Genomic DNA, 25,276 nt, shown 5'->3' with positions numbered 1-25,276 from the left:
ATGTCAAGTATAGGTCATTGTGTGCCATTTGGTTGGTTGTCCTCTTAACCAAAGAGTGTGGAGACACTGTATGGCATACAGGTAAGATATAGGAGTACATCATCACTGAACAGTGACTCACTTGCGGAGCACTCCACTGTCGGAAGTTAGCTTGCAAAGCGTATGGGCATAAGTACCCCTTAGATCTGAGATTATCACAGTGACTTGCAAGCAACTCACTGTACTTAGGTACTAGAACAACCTGAATTTTTAATTCAGGGATCGGAAGGATGCTGGGTGCAGTCAAGTACTCGCGAAGTCTGTGTATGAGTCAAGAAGGGATTGACCGCTCCAGATTATAGGAGTTGATGTCTCGCTGTGTTTCAATTCAGTAAAACCTTGGCCAGGGAAAACCAAGTGATAGGTCACTTGATTTGATTATTTGAAATACACTATGGATGATCGGATCCAGAGGTCGACAGTCCACTCTGAGGTCATCTTGAGCATCGATGGTCATAGGGATGAATTATGCAGTAACCATACGTCTAGGTTCTTGAATGTTGCTTTGCATATTCGACCTATCCGGACGTCAGGTATCATTGTTAGATGGTCACATCGATTAGTGCATGGACTAGTCCATGTACTACCGGCTTAGTGTTTGAACCTATCGGAGTCAAGCACATTAGTCAAGCTAAGTAGGAAGGTCTTGACCCAATTTAATTAAGAATTAAAATTGTGGGTCATTTGAAATTTGGTCCTGTCTATGTTCAGCTAGCATTGAACATGAGGTACATGCTAAATTTAATGGATGAACAACTAATTAAGTCTGTATTCAGGGTCGATCAAGTTTCAATTAATGTAATTTAACATGATCAGGACTCATTGTTGAGATTGGGTTTGATTGAATCTAAATTAGTGTAATTGGGCTCAATCACAATTTAATTGAGATTTAATTTCGTATTTGTTTTGATCTAAGTCGGACTTAGATCGAGCCGAGATTGGACCCAATTGAACCTCCTATGAGTCGGACTCATGTGGAATTTTTTCGGGTCAAAAATCATTCAATTGGGCCATCAATTTGGTTTAGAACCAAGTGAATTAATTAGGCTAACCTATTTAATTGAACCGGCTGATCCAATCCAACTTTTAATAACCTGTGGACCCATGGACCTGTGGACCAAAGCTCACATGGACCCTTAACTCTCTTTTCTCATGGACCCTTAAGGTTTCTTGTGAGCCGCGATGGAGAAAAGCTTGGGAGGAGAAAACAGAGCTTTCTTCCTCCCGGCTTCGTCTCCATACCACGTCACCATCCGAACTCCGTTCGACTTGCCGTCTGTACCGGAATGTCCAGTTTTTGAACCGGCTACATTCTGGTTCAATTTGATTTTTGAAATCCGGCTGTTATCGGATGGATTTACTGTTTTTCCCCACGTTTGTTTTTGAAACGAACGTTATGAATTCATAACATATGGATTTGTAAAGGCAGTCAATTACTCCGATTAAATCCTCTCAGCATTGGCCTATAAGTAGGCCACCGTTTTCTCTCAATTTACAGATGAATTGTGAGTGAATCAGAGAGAAAGACTAGAGAGGATTAGTGAAGATTAAAGTCTCTGTCTGTGTATAAAACTCACGAAACAGAGAGACTTAAACGGGAGTTCTGTAGGAGAAGAAGAGAGAAGTGGTTTTTCTTTCTCAATCCTCTCTCCGGTGGTAAGCATCCAGTTCCGGCGACGTGTCTTCTTCTTCCTTTCCTCTGTGATCGGCGTACGAGCTCTCAGGCGTACAGTGAAGATACGGGAGAGAAGGAAGAAGGAAAAGAAAGAAAAGTGTTTTCTTCTAGGGTTCTTTTGCAAAAACTGGTTTTGCAAAATATAGACACCATCCTACCTTCCTACAAAGTTTGGCGTGCCTGCGAAGTAGAGGGCCTGCAGATCTAGGCCTCGCGAAGCAACGTTCAAAGATCTAGATCCACCCTACCTCGACCAACTTCCGCTGCGGGATCGAGGTATGTTTTACATAAAAGTTATGTTTAATATTTATAACTGTTATAAATAAAATTTTAAAACTGATTTTCATGCCTGGCGTCCGATTTTATCGGACAACTCTGAAAATTTTTCCTACAACTGGTATCAGAGCCAGGTTGGCCGATGAATTTGGCCTATAATATTTAGAATTATGCATGATTTAATTTTTAGATTTAGATTAGATCTAGATTCAATCATAAAATATCAACCTTGTGCTGAATCATAAGGTTGTCCTGCAATAAGGTTAACCCCTTATAGTGAAAAGGTTGTCCTAGCACAAGATTGAGATTAATTTGTATCATAAAATAAATAGTTTATTTTTGTGAAAATTATGCATAATTGATGTTAATAAAATTTCAGTTTTAAATTTATTATGACCACAAAATTTAAATATAAATTGTTTATATTTGGAATAAATTGACACCCTGAATTCATGATCATAATACGTTTAATTAAGAATTAAACATTGAATTTAAAATTGAAAATTTGAAATTCAAATTTAAGATTTAAAATTCAAAATTTGATCATGGGTTTTGGGCATGGGTTAGCACAATCAGATTAGTTGACTATGTTAGACCTAATCTTGAAAGTTGAAATCAAATTGAAATGGACTAACTTAAGAAATATGATTTAATCTAATCAATAGTTGAACTAGACTAAATCAAGGTTTCTAAAATGATCAATCTCAATAGTTGTAGTTTATCATATTTAAACATTTCAATTGGATCTGATTGTGGCTCAGTGGTCGAGCCCGTGTTCCCAAGGATAACCTAAATCAACTTGGTAAACCAATTGGTGTCTAAGGTAAGTCAGCATTTGATCATGGTTTTTAATTGGGGCTACCTCTTACCTGGCCAACATAGTTGGTGTTTAGGAAAGAGGTTAATGGCGGAACCCTCCCATGATCTCTCTTACCTAGCCAATTTAGTCGATCTAGTTTTGATTACGGTACCTTGAGACTTGGCACTCACCCATGCTATTAAGGAAAATCAATGTGACTGATTTAGGTGTCTAATAGATCAAAAGAGCTAGTCTTCTGTATGACTTGGTGAAGTCAGTGGGAGGATTTAGAATTATCGGTCTGTGTCACATCTCAATTAAAATCCTCTAAATTATTAGGTCTTTAAAATGATAAAGTTATATAGACAACTAGATCATAGCCTCCCATTAGGGTAAATGATAATGGGTCCAGTATCACAGTTGAACATGCAGGACGCTTCCGTCTGATGTTCCTCTGTATATTGGAATTATTTTTCATTATATGATAGTTTTTTGAGCTATATAATTGTGATTAGGTTGGCCGAGCCTTCCTCGGGCCTAATCATACATTAGGTAGTGTCATTGAGCTAGTTCATTAATGGTTGGACCTAACCAGAATTTTCAGTGGAGCCCTCCGCCTACTGATTACCACCTGAGGCAAAATTGAATACTAGAAATTATTTAGAGAAATAATTGGTAATTATCTACCCTTACGTGCACATGGGTTGGCTGAGCCTTCCTCGGGCCCGTATGCAATCTACGTGGATTCTAGTACCCCTAAGGAATTAAAGTAATTCCTCGAATTAAAGGTAGAGGCTATTAATTCGACTAAAATAGTGGGAGAAAACTTTAGACTAAAGCCCAAGTCTTTAGGATTAAAATAAATCATATACTAATTAGTTGGGTTTTCCTTTATTTTTCAGATATGGCTAATTCATTGTCCCTCCGAACACTATTAGACAATAATAAGCTTAATGGACCCAACTTCGATAGCTGGTATCGAAAGATGAAAATTGTATTAGAGCACGAGTGGATCCTGTATGTGATATTGGATCCTGCACCTGAAGAACCTGCAGCTAATGCACCACGTGCAATCAGAGATGCTTATCAGAAGTGGTTCAACGATCACACTACAGTGCGCTGCATCATAAGGGCATCGATGAATGATGAGTTTAGTCAAAAATTCGAGGAAGCGCAACCAGTGGAAATCCTTCAAATGTTGAAGGAGTCCTTCGGCACTCTTGACGATGTCGAACGATATAAGACCTCCTGCGCTATATTTAATGCCTGCATGAGGGAAGGAACATCGGTTACCGATCATGTATTGTACATGATCGAACAAATCGATCGTCTGAGTAAACTTGGCTTTCCTTTGCACGAGCAATTGGGCAAGGATGCCATTTTGAACTCACTTCCCAAGTCCTACCTGACCTTCCTTAGTCATTATAGAATGACCAAGCCTGAAGTATCCTATCATGGTTTGCTAGGTTTACTGCAGACCTATGAGAAGGATCACTAACTCCAAAAGGAGTCGGTGAATGTAGTAGGTGGGACTTTTGCAGGACGTTCTTCCTTTAAGAAAGGAAAGAAGAAGAAGACGCAGAAAACTCGTGTTGGGGTCTCTAAGCCCAGTCAGACTAAGAAGCAGAAAGTCGACAAGAGCAAGGCAAAGTGCTTCTTCTGTAAGAAGCAGGGTCATTGGAAGCGGAATTGTCCGGCTTACATAGCGTCCCTTGATCCAAACAGGCCTAAGAAGAAAAAACAGCAAATAGTTGCTGCACAAGGTAATTATATGATAACACCTTGTAATTTTTCTGTTTATGATTCTACCACTTGGGTATTGGATACCGGAAGTCCAATTAATATTTGCAATTCGTTGCAGGGACTTCAAGTTAGTAGAAGATTCAAGAATGGCGAAAGATTTCTGAACGTTGGAGATGAAAGATTAGTTCCAGTTCTAGCTTTAGGAGTCATTGAGCTTGTTTTTGAATCTAGAGTAGTTATATTAGATGATTGTCATTATTGTCCAGCTTTTTTGATGAATGTCATCTCTGTAGGCATTTTGGCAAAAAATGATTATTGTTTATCAATAAAAGAAAATTTTTGTGATATCATTTTGAATGGCATTAAAATTTTTCATGGACAATTGAAACATGACATTTATACTTTATCACTGCCTGTGAATGTAATGTACACTTCTAATAAACGCCCTAAGTTAGATGATGTCAATGAAGCCTATTTATGGCATTGCCGGCTAGGTCACATAAATAAAAACAGGATAAACAGGTTAGCCCAACAGGGCATTTTAGAAATCAATGATTGTGAATCATTGCCAACCTGTGAATCCCGTCTTCTTGGTAAGATGACCAAGTCATCTTTTTCTGGAAAGGGTGAACGAGCCAGCGATGTTCTCGGCCTCATACATACTGATGTATGTGGATTTATGAACATAAGTGCCAGAGGTGGTTATGCCTACTTCATAACCTTCACAGATGACCTATCCAGGTATGGGTATGTCTATCTGATGAAGCATAAGTTGGAATCATTTGAAATGTTCAAATGATTTTGTAATGAAGAAGAAAAATAGACTGGAAAGAGTATTAAGATCCTTCAGTCAAACCGAGGAGGAGAATATCTTTTCGATGATTTTTTGATTTATCTAGAGGAGAATGGGATTCTCTCTCAATGGACCCCTCCAGGAACACCTCAGCACAATGGTGTGTCCGAAAAGAGGAATTGAACTCTGTTAAACATGGTTCGATCCATAATGGGGTTTACTAGTCTGCCTCTATCTTTTTGGGGTTATGCTTTAGAGTCTGCATGTATAATACTAAATAAGGTTCCAAGTAAGTCCGTTGAGAAACTCCATATGAGATATGGACTGGACGTAAGCCGACACTTTCTTACCTTAGGGTTTGGGGATGTCCGGCTTATGTTAAACGTTCTCAAACTGACAAACTTGGTCCTAGGTTTGATAAGTGTTATTTTGTAGGGTACCCCAAGGAAACTAGGGGTTATTACTTCCACCTTCCTAATGAACAAAAGATTTTCGTAGGACTAAAGGCAACCTTTTTGGAAAGGAAAGTCCTGAGTGAAGGAATTGTTGCCTCTAAGGTTTAACTTAGTGAAGTTCAGCAGGTAGGAGAATTAACACAATCTACTGAACCCACTGAACCGGATTTGATTAGATCAAATCAGGAGCCCAATGTACAGGCACCATTAAGGCGATCTGGTAGAGTACTGCGTCAAGTGGACAGATACTACAGTTTTTTGGTCCATGACGCAGATCCTATTAAGCTCAATGAGAACAATGAGGATCCGATCACCTATATGGATGCTATGCAGAGGTCTGACTCTGAGTTATGGCTTAACGCCATGAGATCCGAAATGGAATCCGTGGAAATCAATAGTGTATGGACACATCCATCCGAAGGGATAAAACCCATAGGGTGCAAATGGGTTTTCAAAAGAAAGAGAGGCGCAGATGGAAAGGTGGAGATCTATAAAGCCCGTCTGGTTGCCAAACGGTATCGTCAACGTTATGGTATCGACTATGACGAGACTTTTTTTCCTGTGGCAATGCTAAAATCTATTCGGATCATGCTTGCTATAGCAACATATATGGATTATGAAATCTGGCAAATGGATGTGAAAACAGCTTTTCTAAATGGAGAGCTGGAAGAAGAGGTGTATATGATACAACCTGAGGGTTTCACTTCCACAGACGAGTCCAAGGTATGCAAGCTACAAAAGTTCATTTATGGACTTAAGCAAGCTTCTCGAAGTTGGAACATACGTTTCGATAAAACTATCGGAGCATATGATTTCGTTAAGAATGAAGAAAAACCTTGTGTCTACAAGTGGGCTAACGGTTCAGTAATCACATTTCTTGTCTTGTATGTAGATGACATTCTCCTAATTGGGAATGACATCCCTGCATTACAAAATGTGAAACTCTGGCTATCATCATAGTTCTCCATGAAGAATCTGGAAGAAGCATCCTACATCCTAGGGATGAAGATCTATAGAGATAGATCTAAGAGGTTACTAGGATTGTCCAAATCCACGTACATCGATACTATGTTGAAGCGGTTCAACATGGAGAATTCCAAGAAGAGCTATCTTCCGATAGGCCAAGGAATCTCTCTCTAAGAAAGATTGTCCGACAACTTTCGAAGAGAGGGAGCGTATGAGTAGAATCCCATATGCTTATGCAGTGGGATCTATTATGTACGCCATGACATGTACGAGACCGGATGTTGCTTACTCATTAGCAGTAGCGAGTAGGTATCAGTCTGATCCGGATGAGAACCATTGGAAGGTGGTGAAAACCATCCTTAAGTATTTGAGAAATACTAAGGACCAATGGTTAATTTATGGAGAATCTGACTTAAAACTTGTGGAGTTTGCAGACTCTAGTTTGCAGTCAGACCATGATGACAGTAAGAGTATGTCAGGATTTGTGTTTACCCTGAATGGAGGAGCAGTCTGCTGGAAAAGTTTCAAGCAGCATTCAGTAGCCGATTCTGTATGCGAAGCAGAGTATGTTGCTGCATCAGATGCCGCAAAGGAAGCTGTTTGGATCAAGAAGTTCGTAAATCAACTTGGTGTTGTTCCCTCAATCAATGATCCAGTTCTTTTGTATTGTGACAACATTGGAGCCATTGCATAAGCGAAGGAGCCAAAGTCTCACCACAGAACCAAGCACATTCTGCGTCGCTATCACCTTGTACGAGAGATCGTGGAACGAGGTGACGTCAATCTTCAGAAGATCGATGGAAGGGAAAACCTAGCTGACCCATTCACTAAAGCCTTTTTTGTAAAGGAGTTCGATTATCACAAATCGAAAATGGGTATTAGATACTATGCAAATTGGCTTTAGTTCAAGTAGGAGTTGTTGGAAATTGTGTCCCAAAGCCAATTTTTTGAAATTGGAGTTTGTATATGTTTTATTAAAATGAATAAAATTTATTCTGGCATTTTTTTCATTTATCACAAGTGTTTCATCTTCAATTTGAACTCCTGCGTATTGTGATAAAGTTCTTAGGACTAATTTAGTGGATAAAGGAGGTTTTTATCATTTAGTCCTTAAACCAGTTCGTGACCAAATGATGAGCTATCAATTGGACGATAGCTATGTCAAGTATAGGTCGTTGTGTGCCATTTAGTTGGTTGTCCTCTTAACCAAGGAGTGTGGAGACACTGTATGGCATACAGGTGAGATATAGGAGTACATCATCACTGAATAGTGACTCACCTGTGGAGCACTCCACTGTCGGAAGTTAGCTTGCAAAGCGTATGGGCATAAATACCCCTTAGACCTGAGACTATCACAGTGACTTGCAAGCAACTCACTGTACTTAGGCACTAGACGACCTGAATTTTTAATTCAGTGATCGGAAGGATGCTGGGTGCAGTCAAGTACTCGTGAAGTCTATGTATGAGTCAAGAAGGGATTGACCACTCCAGATTATAGGAGTTGATGTCTCGCTGTGTTTCAATTCAGTAAAACCTTGGTCAGGAAAAACCAAGTGATAGGTCACTTGATTTGATTATTTGAAATACACTATGGATGACTGGACCTAGAGGTCGACAGTCCACTCTGAGGTCATCTTGAGCATCGATGGTCATAGGGATGAATTATGCAGTAACCATACATTTAGGTTCTTTAATGTTGCTTTGCATATTCGACCTATTCGGACGTCAGGTATCATTGCTAGATGGTCACCTCGATTAGTGCATGGACTAGTCCATGTACTACCGGCTTAGTGTTCGAACCTATCGGAGTCACGCACATTAGTCAAGCTAAGTAGGAAGGTCTTGACGCAATTTAATTAAGAATTAAAATTGTGGGTCATTTGAAATTTGGTTATGTCTATGTTCAGCTAGCACTGAACATGAGGTACATGCTAAATTTCATGGATGAACAACTAATTAAGTCTGTATTCAGGGTCGATCAAGTTTCAATTAATGTAATTTAACATGATCAGGACTCAATTATTGAGATTGGGTTTGATCGGGTCTCAATTAGTGTAATTGGGCTCGATCACGATTTAATTGGGATTTAATTTCGTATTTGTTTTGATCTAAGTCGGACTTGGATCGAGCCGAGATTGGACCCAATTGAACCTCCCATGAGTCGGACTCATGTGGAATTTTTTCGGATAAAAAATCATTCAATTGGGCCATCAATTTGGTTTAGAACCAAGTGAATCAATTAGGCTATTCCATTTAATTGAACCGGCTGACCCAATCCAACTTCTAATAACCTGTGGACCCATGGACCCGTGGACCAAAGCTCACATGGACCCTTAACTCTCTTTTTCCATGAACCCTTAAGGTTTCTTGTGAGCCGCGATGGAGAAAAGCCTGGGAGGAGAAAACAGAGCTTTCTTCCTCCCGGCTTCGTCTCCACACCACGTCACCATCCGAACTCCGTTCGACTTGCCGTCTGGACCGGAATGTCCAGTTTTTGAACCAGCTACATTCTGGTTCAATTTGATTTTTGAAATCCGGCTGTTATCGGATGGATTTACTATTTTTCCCCACGTTTGTTTTTGAAACGAACATTATGAATTCATAACGTATGGATTCGTAAAGGCAGTCAATTACTCCGATTAAATCCTCTCAGCATTGGCCTATAAGTAGGCCACCGTTTTCTCTCGATTTACAGATGAATTGTGAGTGAATCAGAGAGAAAAACTAGAGAGGATTAGTGACGATTGAAGTCTCTGTCTGTATATAAAACTCACGTAACAGAGAGGTTTAAATGGGAGTTCTGTAGGAGAAGAAGAAGAGAGAAAAAGTGATTTTTCTCTCTCAATCCTCTCTCCGGTGGTAAACATCCAGATCTGGCGACGTGTCCTCTTCTTCCTTTCCTCTGTGATCGGCGTCCGAGCTCTCGGGCGTACAGTGAAGATACGGGAGAGAACGAAGAAGAAGAAGGAAAAGAAAGAAAAGTGTTTTTTTCTAGGGTCCTTTTGCAAAAACTGGTTTTGCAAAATACAGACACCATCCTATCTTCCTACGAAGTTTGGCGTGCATGCGAAGTAGAGGGCCTGCAGATCTAGGCCTCGCGAAGCAACGTTCAAAGATCTAGATCCGCCCTACCTCGACCAACTTCCGCTGCGGGATCGAGGTATGTTTTACATAAAAGTTATGTTTAATATTTATAACTGTTATAAATAAAATTTTAAAACTGATTTTCATGCCTGGCGTCCGATTTTATCGGACAACTCAGGAAATTTTTCCTACACAAACTTCATTGACATGTATTTTGATATGACGTGTAGATTACCCACTTCCTAGTAGGTACTCATGCCTTGGTATTTCGAACTTGATGTTGGTGTCTGGTAGACTCTCACAAGTTTATATGATTAACATCCGTTAGGTTGAGGGAGGTCATTGATCGATTTCTTCTATTTACTATGGTGGTGTATTTGGCTTAGTCACAGTAATCTTCCACTTGGGGTGCAGCACCCGATTTAGAATCTCTCGAAAACTCATCCCAGCACCTGCTTCCATTTTAAAAATAATTCAAAGACCTTCTTCCCTACGCCTACACTCTAATTTGCTCCGATACCTACTTCTGGCGACGGGTGTTTGGGCATGGTCAATCATGCAGTGTTGTAGGTTATGAGTTGGTTGGACTACAAAAGACTGAGCTAATGAAATTCATAACACAACAGGTTTCCAAAGATTTTTGCTGTAATTTATGGTCCATAGATTGATTATCATCAATGTAGATTTATATGCATATTGGATTTGGCCTTTATCTCTTTTTTGATTGGTCTATCTCGATGTGCTGATATCTCCTGATCTGTGGAAATTGTCACCTTTTACATTTTGGTGTTCTAAAGAGGCATTTTGTATCAGTCATGAAGCTGGCTATGATACATCTTGCTAGGCTTCTCTTAGCACTTGGTCAATGTTAATTTTATGATATATATTAAACATGACAATTAGAACACATCCCATGTCTCTTACCAAGTCAACTTCAACACATCCAGTAGAATTTGGGGGGCTATGTTTTACATTTTTGAGGATATGTGGTTGAATTTCTTGTATAATTAGTGTATGAGCTTTCTTCATATTGAAGAGGAGTGAGGACAGAAATTTCACAGAATCAAGTTGATGAGTTGGTATAGTAAAATTCAATCTCATTTGATTCTTAAATTGGCGGAGAGATGAGTGCATGTAGAAATCTTGTAGTGGCAATATGTGCTGATTGTCTTTGACAAAGGAGAGCAGTAAACTTCATGTTCGAATGGCTAAATGAAGGAGATTGTGACAAAATATTTTCTTTGAGATGCAAATCAATTGTTAGTCTTACTATTACAAAATGTTAAGTTACAGAGGTGGAAACCGCATGTCATGATTCTTGGAAGAGGCATATTTGAGGTTGGACTCGTCCATGTCTTGAGTCAAGTTTCTTGAATGCATGTAGAGGACTTAGGCGTGCATGCACTCTGTGCCTTTTATGCAAGGACTGAAGTACCCATCATTACCTAATGTATGCATCAAAGTTTGCCGTACCAGTCGGTATTGTACCGTACTAGGCATGATCTATCGTACCGCCCCGTATCGCCCGGTATGGGGCATACCATACTGTACTGGTAAGACGAAACTTAACTTCAAGTTAGTACAAGCCTTGTACCGTCCTGTACTGAGATGTACCGAGATAAAAATTGAGAAAAATGGCTAGAGTTATTTTGGTACAGGAGTGTATCATACCATACCGATAAAGTACTGATACGATACTCGGTGTCGAGATTGCGGACCTTGGTACCGAGTGCTCCTACCGTACCGGACGTACGGTACCGTATCGGTATCGAACCTGTATGCAGTCTCTACTATACCGACACTTAGTCGCCTTGCTGTCTTGTACTGTACCGCATATCGACACTGTAATAGGATAGTATTGGTACGGGGTTCGGTGCTGAGACGGCGAATACATGATACATAGCATATGAATAATGGAACACCTATATGCCATTTGTATAGGCTTCTAGTATAGTGTGTTGGCTTGCATCGGCACCTAGAGAAGTCATGTGCATTGGTAGCAATCATGGTTCGCCGTCTCGGTGCCGGACTCCATATCGGTGCCATACTAGTATAGTGTCAGTATGGTACGGTGCGAAATTCTTTTGGCATACCGAATGTCGGTATGCCATCTGTACCGGATATCGGTGCTAAACCGGTATGGAACGGTATGCCCTGTATCGCTTGGTTCGGGCCAGTACGGCGTACCATAGTACCAATTATTATGAATTGATATGAGCTTGTACTCCATTTTGCCGTCGTATACTTATTCTCTGCCATTGTAGAGAACCTTCTATAGATGGTGGTTTGAATCTTTTGGATTTTTTTGGCTATTTTTCAATGAATATATTTATTTTGTGTATGAATCAGAAACGGAAATGGCCTAACATTTAATAATATATCAAAGGTTAGAAATTAAGATAAACTCTAGTATACAAGCTTCTTGCATAGTCATGGTGTCTTTTGCAACACCTTTTTACCATGATTTCCAATTTAAATTTTGTTATTAAAGTGTATATGTAATTGTCTAACATTAGTTTGTTTTTGGTGATATGCAATTACATATTAAATAGCATAGACAAAGGTATCTAGTATGATTTTATGATCCTATATTTCCTTATATTAGTTAAAATCTAAGTTAACATGTTTGAAAACATAACTGAAAACTGGTATGAAACATGAAACTGGTATATATTAAAGAAAAATAATTGAATGAAGTAGCACATCTAAGTTTGTCAATTTCATATCTAGGTACAAATCTGTTTAGTAAGTGCCAGTGTATGTCAAGTGTTAGCATGGTATGGCATGATTTTCCAGCCCTTAACCAGCTTAGGCACATGTGATACATGAGTCCTTGATTTTTTGAGAGGTGTGGACATTGCATTTTAATTGTCCACTAAAATGGATGGGGAGAAATGGACCTTGACTTTTTTGTTTATAATAATATATGATAAGCATATTATGGAATGCAAAACTTATCTCCTGTTGGATATATATTGTTGCATACTCTATATTATGGTTAATTAAAGTAGGCCACATTATCTTCAAAATATGCACATTTATTGCAGTTTGGCAAAATAATCAATTCTGAGCAAGACGCTGATAAATCTGACAACCTTTGCTTTTAAAATGAACTTCTTATTTTCTTATTTATGTTTCATATTATAAAGAGGAACAGATTGAATGATATCCCTGAAAGCTTATCCCTTATCTTGTTAATGGTTTAAGTACCTTTCTTGGATTCCTAAACATGAAATGCGAGGGCATTCTTGCTAATTTAGGACTAACATCATCTACATGAAATTGCCGGCATCTAATTTGAATTTAGAATTTTGTTTTGAAGAGTTACAAATTGAAGCAAATTAAGTTAAATGATTTTATGGTGGGTATTTCTTCATGTACATATACTTATCTGAAGAATTTGAGATTTTTACATTGCACTTGTTCTGAAATTAGAGCAATGTTTAGGTTACTAGTGCTGTTATCTCTATCAAGGAAAAAAAAGGCATCCAACAGACTAGGTTTTCTAATAAAACAAATACATATGGTCATCATATCTAAATTTTAGAGGTACATTAGATTAGACATTACTAGGTTGAGTTTGCATGTAATTTGTTTAGTACGGATTATGAGAGATACAAGCTGACATGTGCATTTTTCTCCCTATTTTGGTCGATAATTTTGTGTGTCTTTTTCAATTTTCTTTCCAGCTGACATGTACATTAGATACAAGCTGCAGTCTGTTTCCAGCAAAGTTCACAAGAAAACTAGACTAACTGCGTATCTAGGGCCTTAGCCCTAATGAGGGAGTCCTATATCTGAGCTTTATGCTACATACAAAAGACATAATAATTTTAAAAAGAAAGCAAACTGTTCCCTCATTATTCAAAAGGACACCACCGCCACCACTGATCATAGTGATAGTGTTGTTCTAGAAGAACTGTCTGAACTTTTTTTTAGGTGGCTGAAGCAAGAATTCACATGAAATACCATCAGCCACTTTCTATCTAACTAAAGGCTAGCTTTGGGAAAGTTACTAATTTTAATAATCTCAAGCTGGAACTCATTTCTTTTAGCTATAAAGCATGTGTAGATAAAAACATTTGCCAACTGTCTATGTTGCTTCTAAAGCCTTTACCTGTGATGAACGTAGGAGTGCTTTGTTGAGACATACTTATTATCTCCTTCCTTGCTGGAAGAAACTTCACATGGTTCAAAATAGTATGGTCTGACATGCTTCTGTACATCATTGATAAATTGACTTGTTAGTAAATGATCCGAAAGATCTATATGCATGTCACACTAGCAATGGCACTTAAAATTATTTCTATTTTATATATGTCGTAATACAGCCATATAAACTATCTAAGAGGAGTCGCATGCTTTGTTGGACAGCAGGATGCCATAACCAAATGCTTTTGATTGCACCCTGTGGCCTAATTGACTGCAGAGATAATATTTTTGGTCTATGAGTTCATTGTAACATATCTTCAGTATGTGTCAACCTACAATGCGCTTGAGAGATGATATAATGTCTTGGAGATATTGTATAACACCTAACCGAGTTATTATAAGTTGTGCATATAAGCTTCCTTCCTTGATCATCACTAATCTGGGCATCGCTCTCCTCTATGAAAAAAATATAGTGTGCATGTTTACGTGAATTAGTCATGGTTGTTGTTTCAATATCTGAATGCCAGATTGAACCGAAATTGGTGTTTTCGTGATTTTAATATTTTTACATTTTAATGCTTGTTTGACAGTTCAACAAAAAATGTTTCGTACAGGTAAGTACAGATCATTTGATTATATCAGTGTCACGCCCCCCTACACTTCAGTCAATTATGGTACGCTGATGGAGCAACTTGGAAAATCACCTTTGGTTGGAGAAGACTGCTTCATTGTAAGATGCATTCCTTTGGAAATTGCTTTCTTCTTCCTCTCTTGCTGTATCATCACTAATAATAATAATTTGCTAGCTAGTGGAGTATCCCCTCAAAACCTCAATGGCAGATTCTTGTGGACATCTTGTAAAGGTGCTTCCTCCTAATCTCTTCAACTTTCATTTTTTAATTTATTTTCTTATTTCGCTGAAGAGAATAAAGACTAAATATATTACATTAGAGAAAACAAAATTTTCATTATGTTTGTAGGATTATTGTTTTAATTGAAGCGGTTGTTTTTATGGTATAAGCTTTGATGGAGTAGATACTCTTAGTTGTATTGTACTGCATGAATTGTTAGTTTTAAAAGTTCTAAAAGAAAATAGTTGAGAATATTGTGATAAAATAAATTAGAAGCCAACATTAAGAATATTCACAAATCGATCAAGGTAGAAGATGTTGCTTTAGCTTATTTTATTTTTGATATTTGTTTTATTTTTTTGCCTATTTTTTCTTTGTTGGTTGGAAGGGGAGAGGTGGACGGGGGAACGGTGGAATATAAATTGTGGGAGGGGCGAAGTTGGTTATTATTTGTTTTTCTTGTGGAGTAATATGCTCTTGAACAATTGGCCCTTTTACGATGTTAATCGGCATTACGTTGTATTGTAAGTGATTAAGTATTTCTGTTACTGTACCATGTATGGCTTTAAATCAAAGGGAGAGTAAGGATTATGAATACATACACTCTCTCTTTCTACCTGTTTCTCTCTCATTCAATGTCAAAACTACTTCATTCTTGCCGTTACAATTTTTTTGTGGTTCATTCAGCATCGATGATCATCTAAGATGTAGTTATGATCACTTAATGTGATTAAACCTCCAATATCAGGGAGTCATCAAATTATTCCAAAAAGACTAGACTATATCATCCTTTCTTATAATACAAACCGTTCATCCTTGATTATATTATAATACCATATTTTGCATATTTATCATTTCCTTAATCATTTGCATCATTCACCTCGTTTTTCTATCTTGCTTTCTTAGGTTGTAGGAAGCTTAACTCCATGATTAGCAGCTGAGAAAGGATCTTCAGCACAAGCATATGGGCTGGACGCTAGCTGGCTCAAGTCAAGATGGAAATAATGTTTAATCCATCACATCCTCTCTTTCCCCCATCTCTCTCTTAGGGATCATTAAATAAAACCTAAATCAGAATGTTTCTAGCTTGCTTCAGGACCTCGTATAATATGAAAGGTCCGTTGGAGGGTAGAAGTGTGGATCTTAGAGGGAAGGCCAAGGATAAATGGTGAATGTACCTGTCAGATAGGACTACTTAAATTGGATCTAAGATATGCAGATTATAGTCAAGTTGGTGTTTTATGATCTGGTAGTACTTGTCAGATAGGACTGCTTAAATTGGTAAGATATTTAGATTATAGTCGAGTTGATGTTTTATGATCCACCAGACTGTTATTGGATCAGATTAAATGTTTTGGCTAACAACTGGACTTGGATGGACCCAATACATAGAAATCCAATAGTTTACAAATTTACTTGTCACGAGAACAAGTGCTATAGATTTGCTAGCAACCTGTTTATTATTTGACAAAGTAGATCAAAGTCCATCACCATTCCATCTGACATGTTGATATCCAATGTTTGAACTTTGAAGTGTTGCAATACAGGGGCTTACCTGTATGTTTTGATATGGTACGTACCAATGTCAGTGGAACTATCCCTAGCCACCCAGTTTGGGGCATATCGAGCCATATCGACGGCGGACCGGGATGGTTCCCACCTTCACATCGAGAAACCAGCAAGAGAGGGGGAGAGGGAGAAGGAAAGAGAGGAAAAGAGAGAGAAGGGGGGAGGGAGGAAGGGAGGGTGGCAGACGGCTAGTGGAGGCTAATGGAAGGCTAGGGAGGGATTCAGTGGCAAAGGAAGGGCGCTGCTCTGCCCTCCAGTTCTCCTATTTCGTTCGAAACGAGAGTCTTGGAGGGCCCCTTTTATTTTGAAAAGTGTAAGTGCAGTCGGCAACCCCCGTGCCGGCTTCACTTAATTTTTTTTAAAATCTTTTTTATGTTGAAAAAATTTAGAGAAGTCGGCAAGAGGATTGCCGATTTCACTTAAATTCTTCAAAATAAAAAGAGGGGCCCTTTTGGGACTCTTATTTTGAATGAAACAAGGGAACTAGAGGGCAGAGCCTTTCCTCCGCCCCTTCGCGCCCCTCCCCGGCCTTCCGTGGCCCTTCATCGGCCTTCGCCAGCCATCCGCCACCTTCCCTCACACTCTTGCTTCCTCTCTCCCTCTTCCCCCTTCCCCCCTCTCTCTCTTTTCCTCTCTCCCGTTCTCCCTCTCCTTCGCTCTCTCTGCTGTGTTAGTACGAGCCCCACATGGCATGGTAGGGGGGCACACCGAACCATGCTGTCGGGCAACCAATATGGGCCTTGGTACTAGCACAACGATCCTTGATACATGCCATGGCATGCCCCTATATCTAATTATTGTTTATGAAGATTTGAAATTCCATGGTACACTAAGGTATGATACTTTACACCCTCGATATGCCTTGGTATAGGGAATATCATACTATGGTACAATGAATTTTTCAAACCTTTTCGGCAGCACTATATCATTTAGGCCCTGTTTGGATGTTTGAAGATCTTATCAGCTAAGGTCCTATATTAAATTTATAGGGGAAGGAAGTGTTTAAAGAAATTTGGGAAGCTGATGATGCAGCTAATCCCTAGATCTCAGAGATAAGGTAAATTACCTGCAGAAAGAGGTTAGTTATCCTGAAAAATAGGAATTTGTTCTGTCACCAGCTGTCCTGATCTCCTTTAAACTTCTCCCTGTCCATTGTTTATTTCTTTCTTAATATATGACTAGATGGCTAGATCACTGTCTGGAGATCTTATTAGACCAATAAAATCTCGCAGCATCCAAACAGGCCCTTGATGTATTAAGTGTCTTGTGAAGACTTTCCAAAGGTCCATAAGGCTTTTGTATGGACTAGGTGATACATGCGCAGTGCATGTTCGTATACAATAATAATTGTACATGAATTTGCTATATCAAACATCACATGAACATAAACTTGAATATCATATAGCACACACCATATATATTATATCATATTACAATATCAAAAAGGAAAAACAATTGGTCTGAGTACAATAAACTGGTCCTTCCCAAGTATGATGTCGATCCAGTTTAGTTTAGCTTAGTTTAGACATAAGTATAATATAGTTTAATTTGGGTTGCATTTGTTCAACTCAATAAATACCTTTGCTGACTTTTTATCATAATCTGACTGTGATTTGGTCAGATTTTTTTTCTCTATTGACAATTAGACTGAAATTAATTAGGTTAAGAGTTCTGCGAATAAATGCTTTTTTTTTGATAGAGAGAAGGTTGGAAGAATCTCTTTAATTCTTTTCACTAACAGTATGAAATGAATAATTGTGCAAAGTCCAACCCAAAGAGGATTCAACACAACAATCACAAAGTTTGATGAGTTACAATTCAAACCTATGAGTTGCAACTGAGATCAGCTTATCCGTAATACAAAACTTCGATGTGCTATTTAATTCTTATTAATATTAGTTCAGCAGGCTAAATTAATGGTTTTAGATTTTAGAGGGAAAATTTGAATGGAAAAGCTTTCCGTTAGCAGAATAAATGTGGGCAGTGGAGGATGGTGATGTGATCAGCTTTCATTTTTCAATATTGCAAGTTAAACTTAAATGGGAAAAAAAGCATTATATGGCTATACCTAATAAGCATAGCATTTTGCATTTTTTATTAAAATATTCAATAAATTATAGCAGGATAGGATTTCTTAATCAAGTGGGATGGAGGAAACTTAGCTGTAGGCAGCTAAAGATTGAAATATTTTCATTCTCTTAATCCCCATAGTCTACAACAACATGGCATGTCGATTCCATGGGAACACTTTAGGATGTGAAAGATGCAACTAATATGAGTAGGATAGACAAAAATGAAATGGGGCTTTTAACACTATTGCAACGAGATATAGATTACCTTTGGTGGATAAATTCTTAGTCTTCCTGTTTGAAATAAGGTTTGAAGGGAGGGAATGATTGTTGTGTACATAATGTGATATTATGTATTCATATATATTGTTAAGTGAGATGGTGGTATCCTATTTTAGTTTACAACTAACTTTAGTGCCTAGAAGGGCATTGATTCTATTGTTGCAACTAGGGTTTGCCGAATCGGCCGGAATCGTCCGGTTCGGGCAGTGCCGAGCCTACCCAGTGCGAAACCCGGTCGGTTCGTCTTCTATATTTGGTTCCGGCTCCGTACCGGCCGGAATCCTTACCAAACCGGCCGGAATCCTTACCGAACCGGCCGGAACCGGTCCCGAACCGACTTGAACCGGCTGGAAAGGGTTCGAACCGGCTGGAACCGGTCAATTCAGTGTAGACTCAGTGCGAACGGTCGGTTCGCATCGAGTCAACCCGGTTCCGAACCAGGTTGTCACTGTGGAGTAATATGATATTTTTAAAGCATCAGGTTGCTATAGGGAAGGCAGGCCTCTTCAACAGCAAATGAAAGTAGCAGACCTTGATTTTTCGCCGCTTTTTCTTTTTAAATGAAGGCATCTTCCGGTGGCTACTATTCTACGTAGCCCGGAGCATCTTACGGGCAGATTTTGATGCTGGCATATTTGGATGGGCCCCTCCACAATTGTATTATCAGCCAGAAGACACCTCTTAGAGTCAAAGCTTCAACTACAGATCCGAGAGTGCTTATAATCCGACGCGCGTTCCTTATGGAATGAATGTAGAAGACTACAACACTGCTTGGTTAGAGGGATGGGCTGATGTGCCGTCTGACTATACTAATGATCTGGATATCTATGAGAGGCATCGCCACTCGATCCGATTTTAGATATCAATATGTATGTTGTACTTTAAATGTATGTAATTGATTGTATTATTTTTTTAATTTTTATGTCATTACTTGATTTGAGGATAATTTTATGTTGTTCAATGTAGAATGCAATATCTCACTAATCATTTTATGATTTGTATCATTTTAAAGCAATAAGATGTATCATTTAGGTTAAACCATGATCATAGAAACATCAAAAAATATCAAAAAAATATCAAACCACTGTGTACTTTTAGAAAATTTTTCCACAAGCATGCAAAGCATCTCATCATGATATCATAATCAGTCAGCAGAAATAATTTAAATAATAACATTCAAATTCTAATTAATAACTAAATTAAAAGTCTTACAAAATCAATAATATTCTAAAATTTTGCATCAACTCTAAAATAAAATCAAGTCTAAATAAAGATGTCAAAATTTTATCTCTAATCACTCTCTATGATAAATCTCCGAGTCGAGCTAATTTTTCGGATTTGTAAAAACAGTAAGAAATCGTATAATGAGCTAGACAACCTAGTAAGCAATGAACACCTTAGTTAGATAAATCAAGCAATAAAATAATAATAATATACTAAAATTAAGCGTGCAAAATACATCGATTCAAAACCAAATCGATACGCCATCCAGTCATTTCACATTTCAAATCTTGTTTCATAAATCAATTGTATTTCAAATCATTGAGTTCATGTTGACATGCATGAACTATGACCACATTTATATCCTATGGCTGGGCTAGAATATGAGCTCATCAACATGCCAGCGTATAACCCCCACTAGCAGGATGTCGATATGCCAACATATATCCTCCACTGGCAGGGTGTCGATTTGCCAACGTATAACCCTCACTGGAATGGTGTCGATATATCATCGAATAACCTCTACTGGCAGGATATTGACACATAGTCTGGCTGCGAGCCCAAATTCATTTCGAAGCAAAATTCGTTTTTTTATATTTAGTGTTCCAAATTGTAAGATACATAAAATCATACGACATCGAAATCAATCGAATATAATCCATATCAAAATCAATACGTTCACTTAAGAATCATACAATATTCCAGAAAGAGGCATATATAACAATAAAACACCATGTTTCAAGTTTATAAATCAAGAATAATTCAATTCAAAAAATATTTATAATTTGCTAATAAATTTAGAAAAAGGTTATATTACTTACCTTGGGAAGGCAACCAAATTTCAGGTCCAATTAATCCCAAAAATTCTTCTCAGAGTCTAATATTCAAAAGTTCTATTTTTCATTAAAATTTCGTCATAATTATTTTAAAATTTTCCTATTTCCGCGAGTCAGCCTGATCCGTGCGCTGATCCTTCTATAGTAAGTAGGAAGACAAGATCGCAAGGGAATCAGTAGTTCCATGCAAAATCAAAATTCTAAATTCCAATGCCCTCACAAGGTTGACCAAGCAGGAATGCTCGACATCCGGATCGGTTCGATTAAGGTGGTTTCATCGAATTATGCTCGGACAAGGGCACAATTGGTTCAATAGAGACCGGGATTGATCAAATCTAACAGCGTTTGGCAAGAGCTAGGGTGGGGGTTACGCCACCCGACGACCTTGGATTAGGACCTTTCACCTTGGTCGATCCAAAAAATACTTAGTCATACTTATGGGGTCCAATCAACCCTAAAGAGAAATTTCAGATAGAGAAACATTATAGAGAAAGGATGGAGAAAAGAGAGAATCTCCAGGGTTTAATTAGGGGTCTGAGTTTGGTTGTGGATGGCACGGGTCAATCTGGATGAATCAACATGTCTGGCCCATGAGTCAAGAGAGACTTTGTAGTGAGAAATAAGAGAGGGTGGGGGAAGAGAGAGAAAAGAGAAAGGAAGCTTCTCTCTAATTAAGCAAGAGGAAGGAAAAGGGTGGCTATAGGTGATGCCTGGGGCTAGGGACCCATGGTCGTCCAATAGGCGGCCGGTGGCGACTAGCGGCCGGCAGCCCGAAAACCAACAAAAACAGGGGTTCTGACTCCTTAAACTATGAATCTAATGCATCCCGGTGGCCAGATCTCCTGCCACAGTTTCCATCCACCATGAGGGATCAAGGAAAGCCTCCGACGACAAGCATCGGCGACAGAGATAGTCGGAATCGGAAAAGAACAGGGTCGGTCGGTCAAAACAAAGGAAGTAGGACATTGCCCTTTTCCATCAAAAATCCGGTGATTGCTGGCTGAAAACGAGCTTCCAAAGGTCACGGAAGAGGGAGAGAGGAATTAACCAAAGATTGGTAGGTTCTTACTTGACTTTCGACAGCATTTGGCTGCGACAACGGTGTCAATAATGGCTGGCGTTTGGAGAGAAAGGCTGAGGAATTACTCTGGCAGTGAGCTTCGATTGGGGCTGTTTCTTTGGTGGCGTGGAAAAGAATATGAGGAGGAGCTCTAAATGGAGCTCGGCCGCGACCGGAATCCGGCTTAGAGTCGGATTCCGTTCGGCCTTTTCGGAGAGGAAGAAGACTTTGATCGGAAGTCTCTTCCCTCTAGGCACTTATGCAGCACATGCCGAAATCCTTTTTTTTTGTTTGGGCCAAAAGAGGCTGGGCCACTCGAGTGGACTGAGCCCAATCCAATAGGTCTTACTGCATATCTCCCAATTTGAGAAGAATTAGCAGAGCGATAAAGAAAGTTGATGTAGAAGTCGAGATCCACCTTCTGTAAAATTTTATTTTTTCTATATTTATTTCTAGTGGTTATGTCTATGTTTGGAAAGTTAGTCCTATTCGAACTAAGAGAGAAATCCGACTCAAATTGTGCAAGGCTAGACCTCATTATTATAAATAGAGACTATATACCTTAGTTTAGTTTAGGATCAATTGATCAATGAAAGAAAAAGAAATGTAAGCTCTACTTTCACCAATCTTTTCCATCTCTTTAATAATTTTTGAGAGATTTGAGTTAAGCAAGTTGAAGGAATTCTTCATTCTCTCCGATCGGATTAAAACTCTAATTTTCTATAATTCTTCATACTTATTTTGTTGCTGTCCTTGCAGAAACTGTTTGTTCATCATCACATTCTGGACATCCATACCTAGATGGTCATTGATGTTCTCTTCCTTGCAGCTTTCATGCTTCCTCGACTTCCTTTGAGTGCAAGCAACAGGTTCATGATATGAGCTCATTGAATCAAATTGAAAAACATGTACTATTTGGTTTTATAGGCCAAGTTTTAAATAGCAATCCTTAGTTTGTAGATCTGGTAGCTTTTGGAGGAGCACAAGAAAATCGTATCTGAAGATGATTAGTCAGTATGTCAGCCTTGCGAGCGCTTAGCATGTCAGCAGAAAATATCACAGCTGCTCGCAGCAGAAAATCTTTAACGATGTTATTGGAGCTAAGGAATGTTTGTGGTTAGTTTAGTTAAAAAACAACCGTAGCAAAATTGTTAATTACCTAATAATATATAGAATTATTAAACCAATGGTAAAAATCTACCATTGCATTATATTGTTTCTCGAGGTAAATATGTGGGTGGTATTTTGAGAAAATATCATAGAGATAACAACAGCTCAAGAAAAACTATCAAGTCTTATCCTGTTAAGAGACTGGAAATAGAATACAATTTATAATGCACGAAAACATGTTAACGGTTTTTTCTTTTGTCCCCACAAAAATAACATGGGATTACGCGGATGGTTTTTATTGCTTCCTCTTGCCATTACATGTTCTGCTCCCCCTTACAGTTTTTTTTTCTTAAGCTCTGCGTGCTACTAAAGTTTTTGGTTTGAAGATTTTTAAAGGCCTCTTGTGATGTTGCGTTGTTGATGTTACTCACCTGATGAATAAATGCATTGCAGATAGCTGATAGGCGATTTGGCAGGACAAACTTGCTAATATATGGGCCAGCATGGGCACAAAAGAAGAGAACCAAGAAGGCCTTTGCTTAAGCCGAGTAAACTCATCTAAAAATTTGTATCTAGAAGAGGATTTTAATGTAAAGCTTGTTAGTGATTGAGAGATAGCTTAATGCTTGGTGAAGTGTCAGATGTGAAGCCTTACAGTCTTCAAAGAGATGGCACAACCTTCTATCAAGCAAGCTGCTAGTCTTTCTTTTCTTCCCCTTGTGTCATATTGGCGTAATTTTTCTAACCTTTTCCCCAGTTTTAGCTGGTCCTTTTATAAACTTTATTCAAGTCTATTTCTGATCCTTCTGTACGGATACCTACATTCAATTATTTCAGCTATCTGCTATCCTTTGCTTGGATGTCGTAGTTCAAAAATTTATATATTTTGTCATACTCTTCTCTGGGGACTGGTACTATGTGTCCTCTTTTACCTTGACAGGTGTTTATGAGATAGCCCAGGTGGACGATGGCACTCTTCCCCACCTCCCACTCCCCCTTCTTTTTTCCATGTAAGCCCTTTTGTTATCCGTAATTGCATATAAAGACCTTTTATATATTGGCAAATCAATATCTTACTCTAGAATTTTTTCAGCACAATTCCAAAGTAACTTTCCATGAGGCGATAGAATATTTGCAATGTCATATACCAGGGTCTTTGGGAGCATCTAGCCGCTGCCATTCCTATGGTTGAGATCTCATTCCTAGCTCAAACATGCCAACAATGAGATTAAGTAGAATGAGTAGCTCATTAGCTCGGAAGCACTAAAGGACTAGCTGATGAAAGGCATGTAATGTGATAAATATTATCTTATGTAAACGATTTAGGTCCTCCGAGACTAGAGCGGTATCTTCAATATTACACCATTTTGATAGGAAGACGGGACTCGAAAGGGTGTGGGACATTAGTTCTCTCATGAACTAGGATGTCACGCCGTCGCGTTCGATCCCAATACTTTATGCATGGGGACGGTCAAGACGGGTTCGGAAGGTAAATATTTGTTTCTTTTCATTCTTGCGACTAATTCTTTGGATTTTCTTTTTTCAAAGTTTAACGTGGCCGAACTAGTCTGCAATTGAATCTGCCAAACTTTTTTATGTACAAATATGGTAGCATGCCTATACGGTTAGTAATTATGCCTATGGTATGAGTAGTCTGGTGGAAAAACAGATCGCCAACTGGTCGTGTGTCTTAATAGAAAAGCTTTGTTCTGATTTTCTCCTATTTAAAGGCGGAGAGTAAACCAATGTAATTTCTTTTTTAAAAGCTTCAAACTTTTTATTGAAAATTTTAATTATTTTTGTTTCTGAAAAAGGTTCGAATTTCAAAATTTTATTTTTAATAGTCCCATGTTGGATATTTACATGCAATTACATTTGCAATTACTAATGTCTAATTGTTCCAAGCCTGGTTATGTTTTGGGGATGATAGGTTGGTGACCATATGCTCGCTTGACTTGGCCGGCACACCGGCCAAATTAAATTAAAATTTTAATTTTATATATCTATATGCTACAGGCAATGTTGCCCATGCAATATCAAACAACTAAGGTCTTCATTGGGAGAGTCATTAAGGGCTTTATTGGCCTTTTTTCGGGTTAACTGTACTGAGCCTATAAAAAGGTTCCAAGACTTGAGTCTTAAATAGGGCAGTTTAGGCCTCTCCTTGTGCTACTACTTTTAGATAAATAGGCTCCAGTCTTAGGTTTCAAAATACAACAGATCATGCCTCGTCTTGAGCTGCTACTCCGAGAGATCCCCCCTCACCAGCCTTTCAATTTTCATTAACTTCCTTTCT

General features: G+C 38.5%; 1 protein-coding gene across 7 annotated transcripts in view; it reads left to right on the top strand.

The window, feature by feature from the left end:
- Positions 1 to 24,045, top strand: part of LOC103695553 (putative rRNA methyltransferase YlbH) — a 62,074-nt gene extending 38,029 nt beyond the window's left edge. The window contains exons 7-10 of one of the 7 annotated variants that reach the window (XR_005507170.1): positions 14,573 to 14,712; positions 14,789 to 14,845; positions 23,434 to 23,712; positions 23,921 to 24,045. Coding sequence is in view for 5 of the 7 variants with exons in the window: in XM_039116608.1 (XP_038972536.1) it covers positions 14,573 to 14,712; positions 14,789 to 14,845; positions 23,434 to 23,523 (287 nt within the window). In the remaining 2 variants the exon portion in view is untranslated. Of the gene's footprint in view, positions 1 to 14,572; positions 14,713 to 14,788; positions 14,846 to 22,629; positions 22,740 to 23,433; positions 23,841 to 23,920 lie in introns of those variants that run through there. The other 6 variants (XR_005507171.1, XM_039116610.1, XM_039116612.1 and 3 more) reach the window with 6 other exon arrangements.
- The last annotated feature ends 1,231 nt before the right edge of the window (positions 24,046 to 25,276 follow it).

This window comes from Phoenix dactylifera, unplaced genomic scaffold (assembly GCF_009389715.1).
Source record: "Phoenix dactylifera cultivar Barhee BC4 unplaced genomic scaffold, palm_55x_up_171113_PBpolish2nd_filt_p 000113F, whole genome shotgun sequence".
Classification (NCBI taxonomy): Eukaryota; Viridiplantae; Streptophyta; class Magnoliopsida; order Arecales; family Arecaceae; genus Phoenix; species Phoenix dactylifera.
Note: the sequence above shows the minus strand (reverse complement) of the source record. Positions and strands in the feature narration are given on the sequence as shown.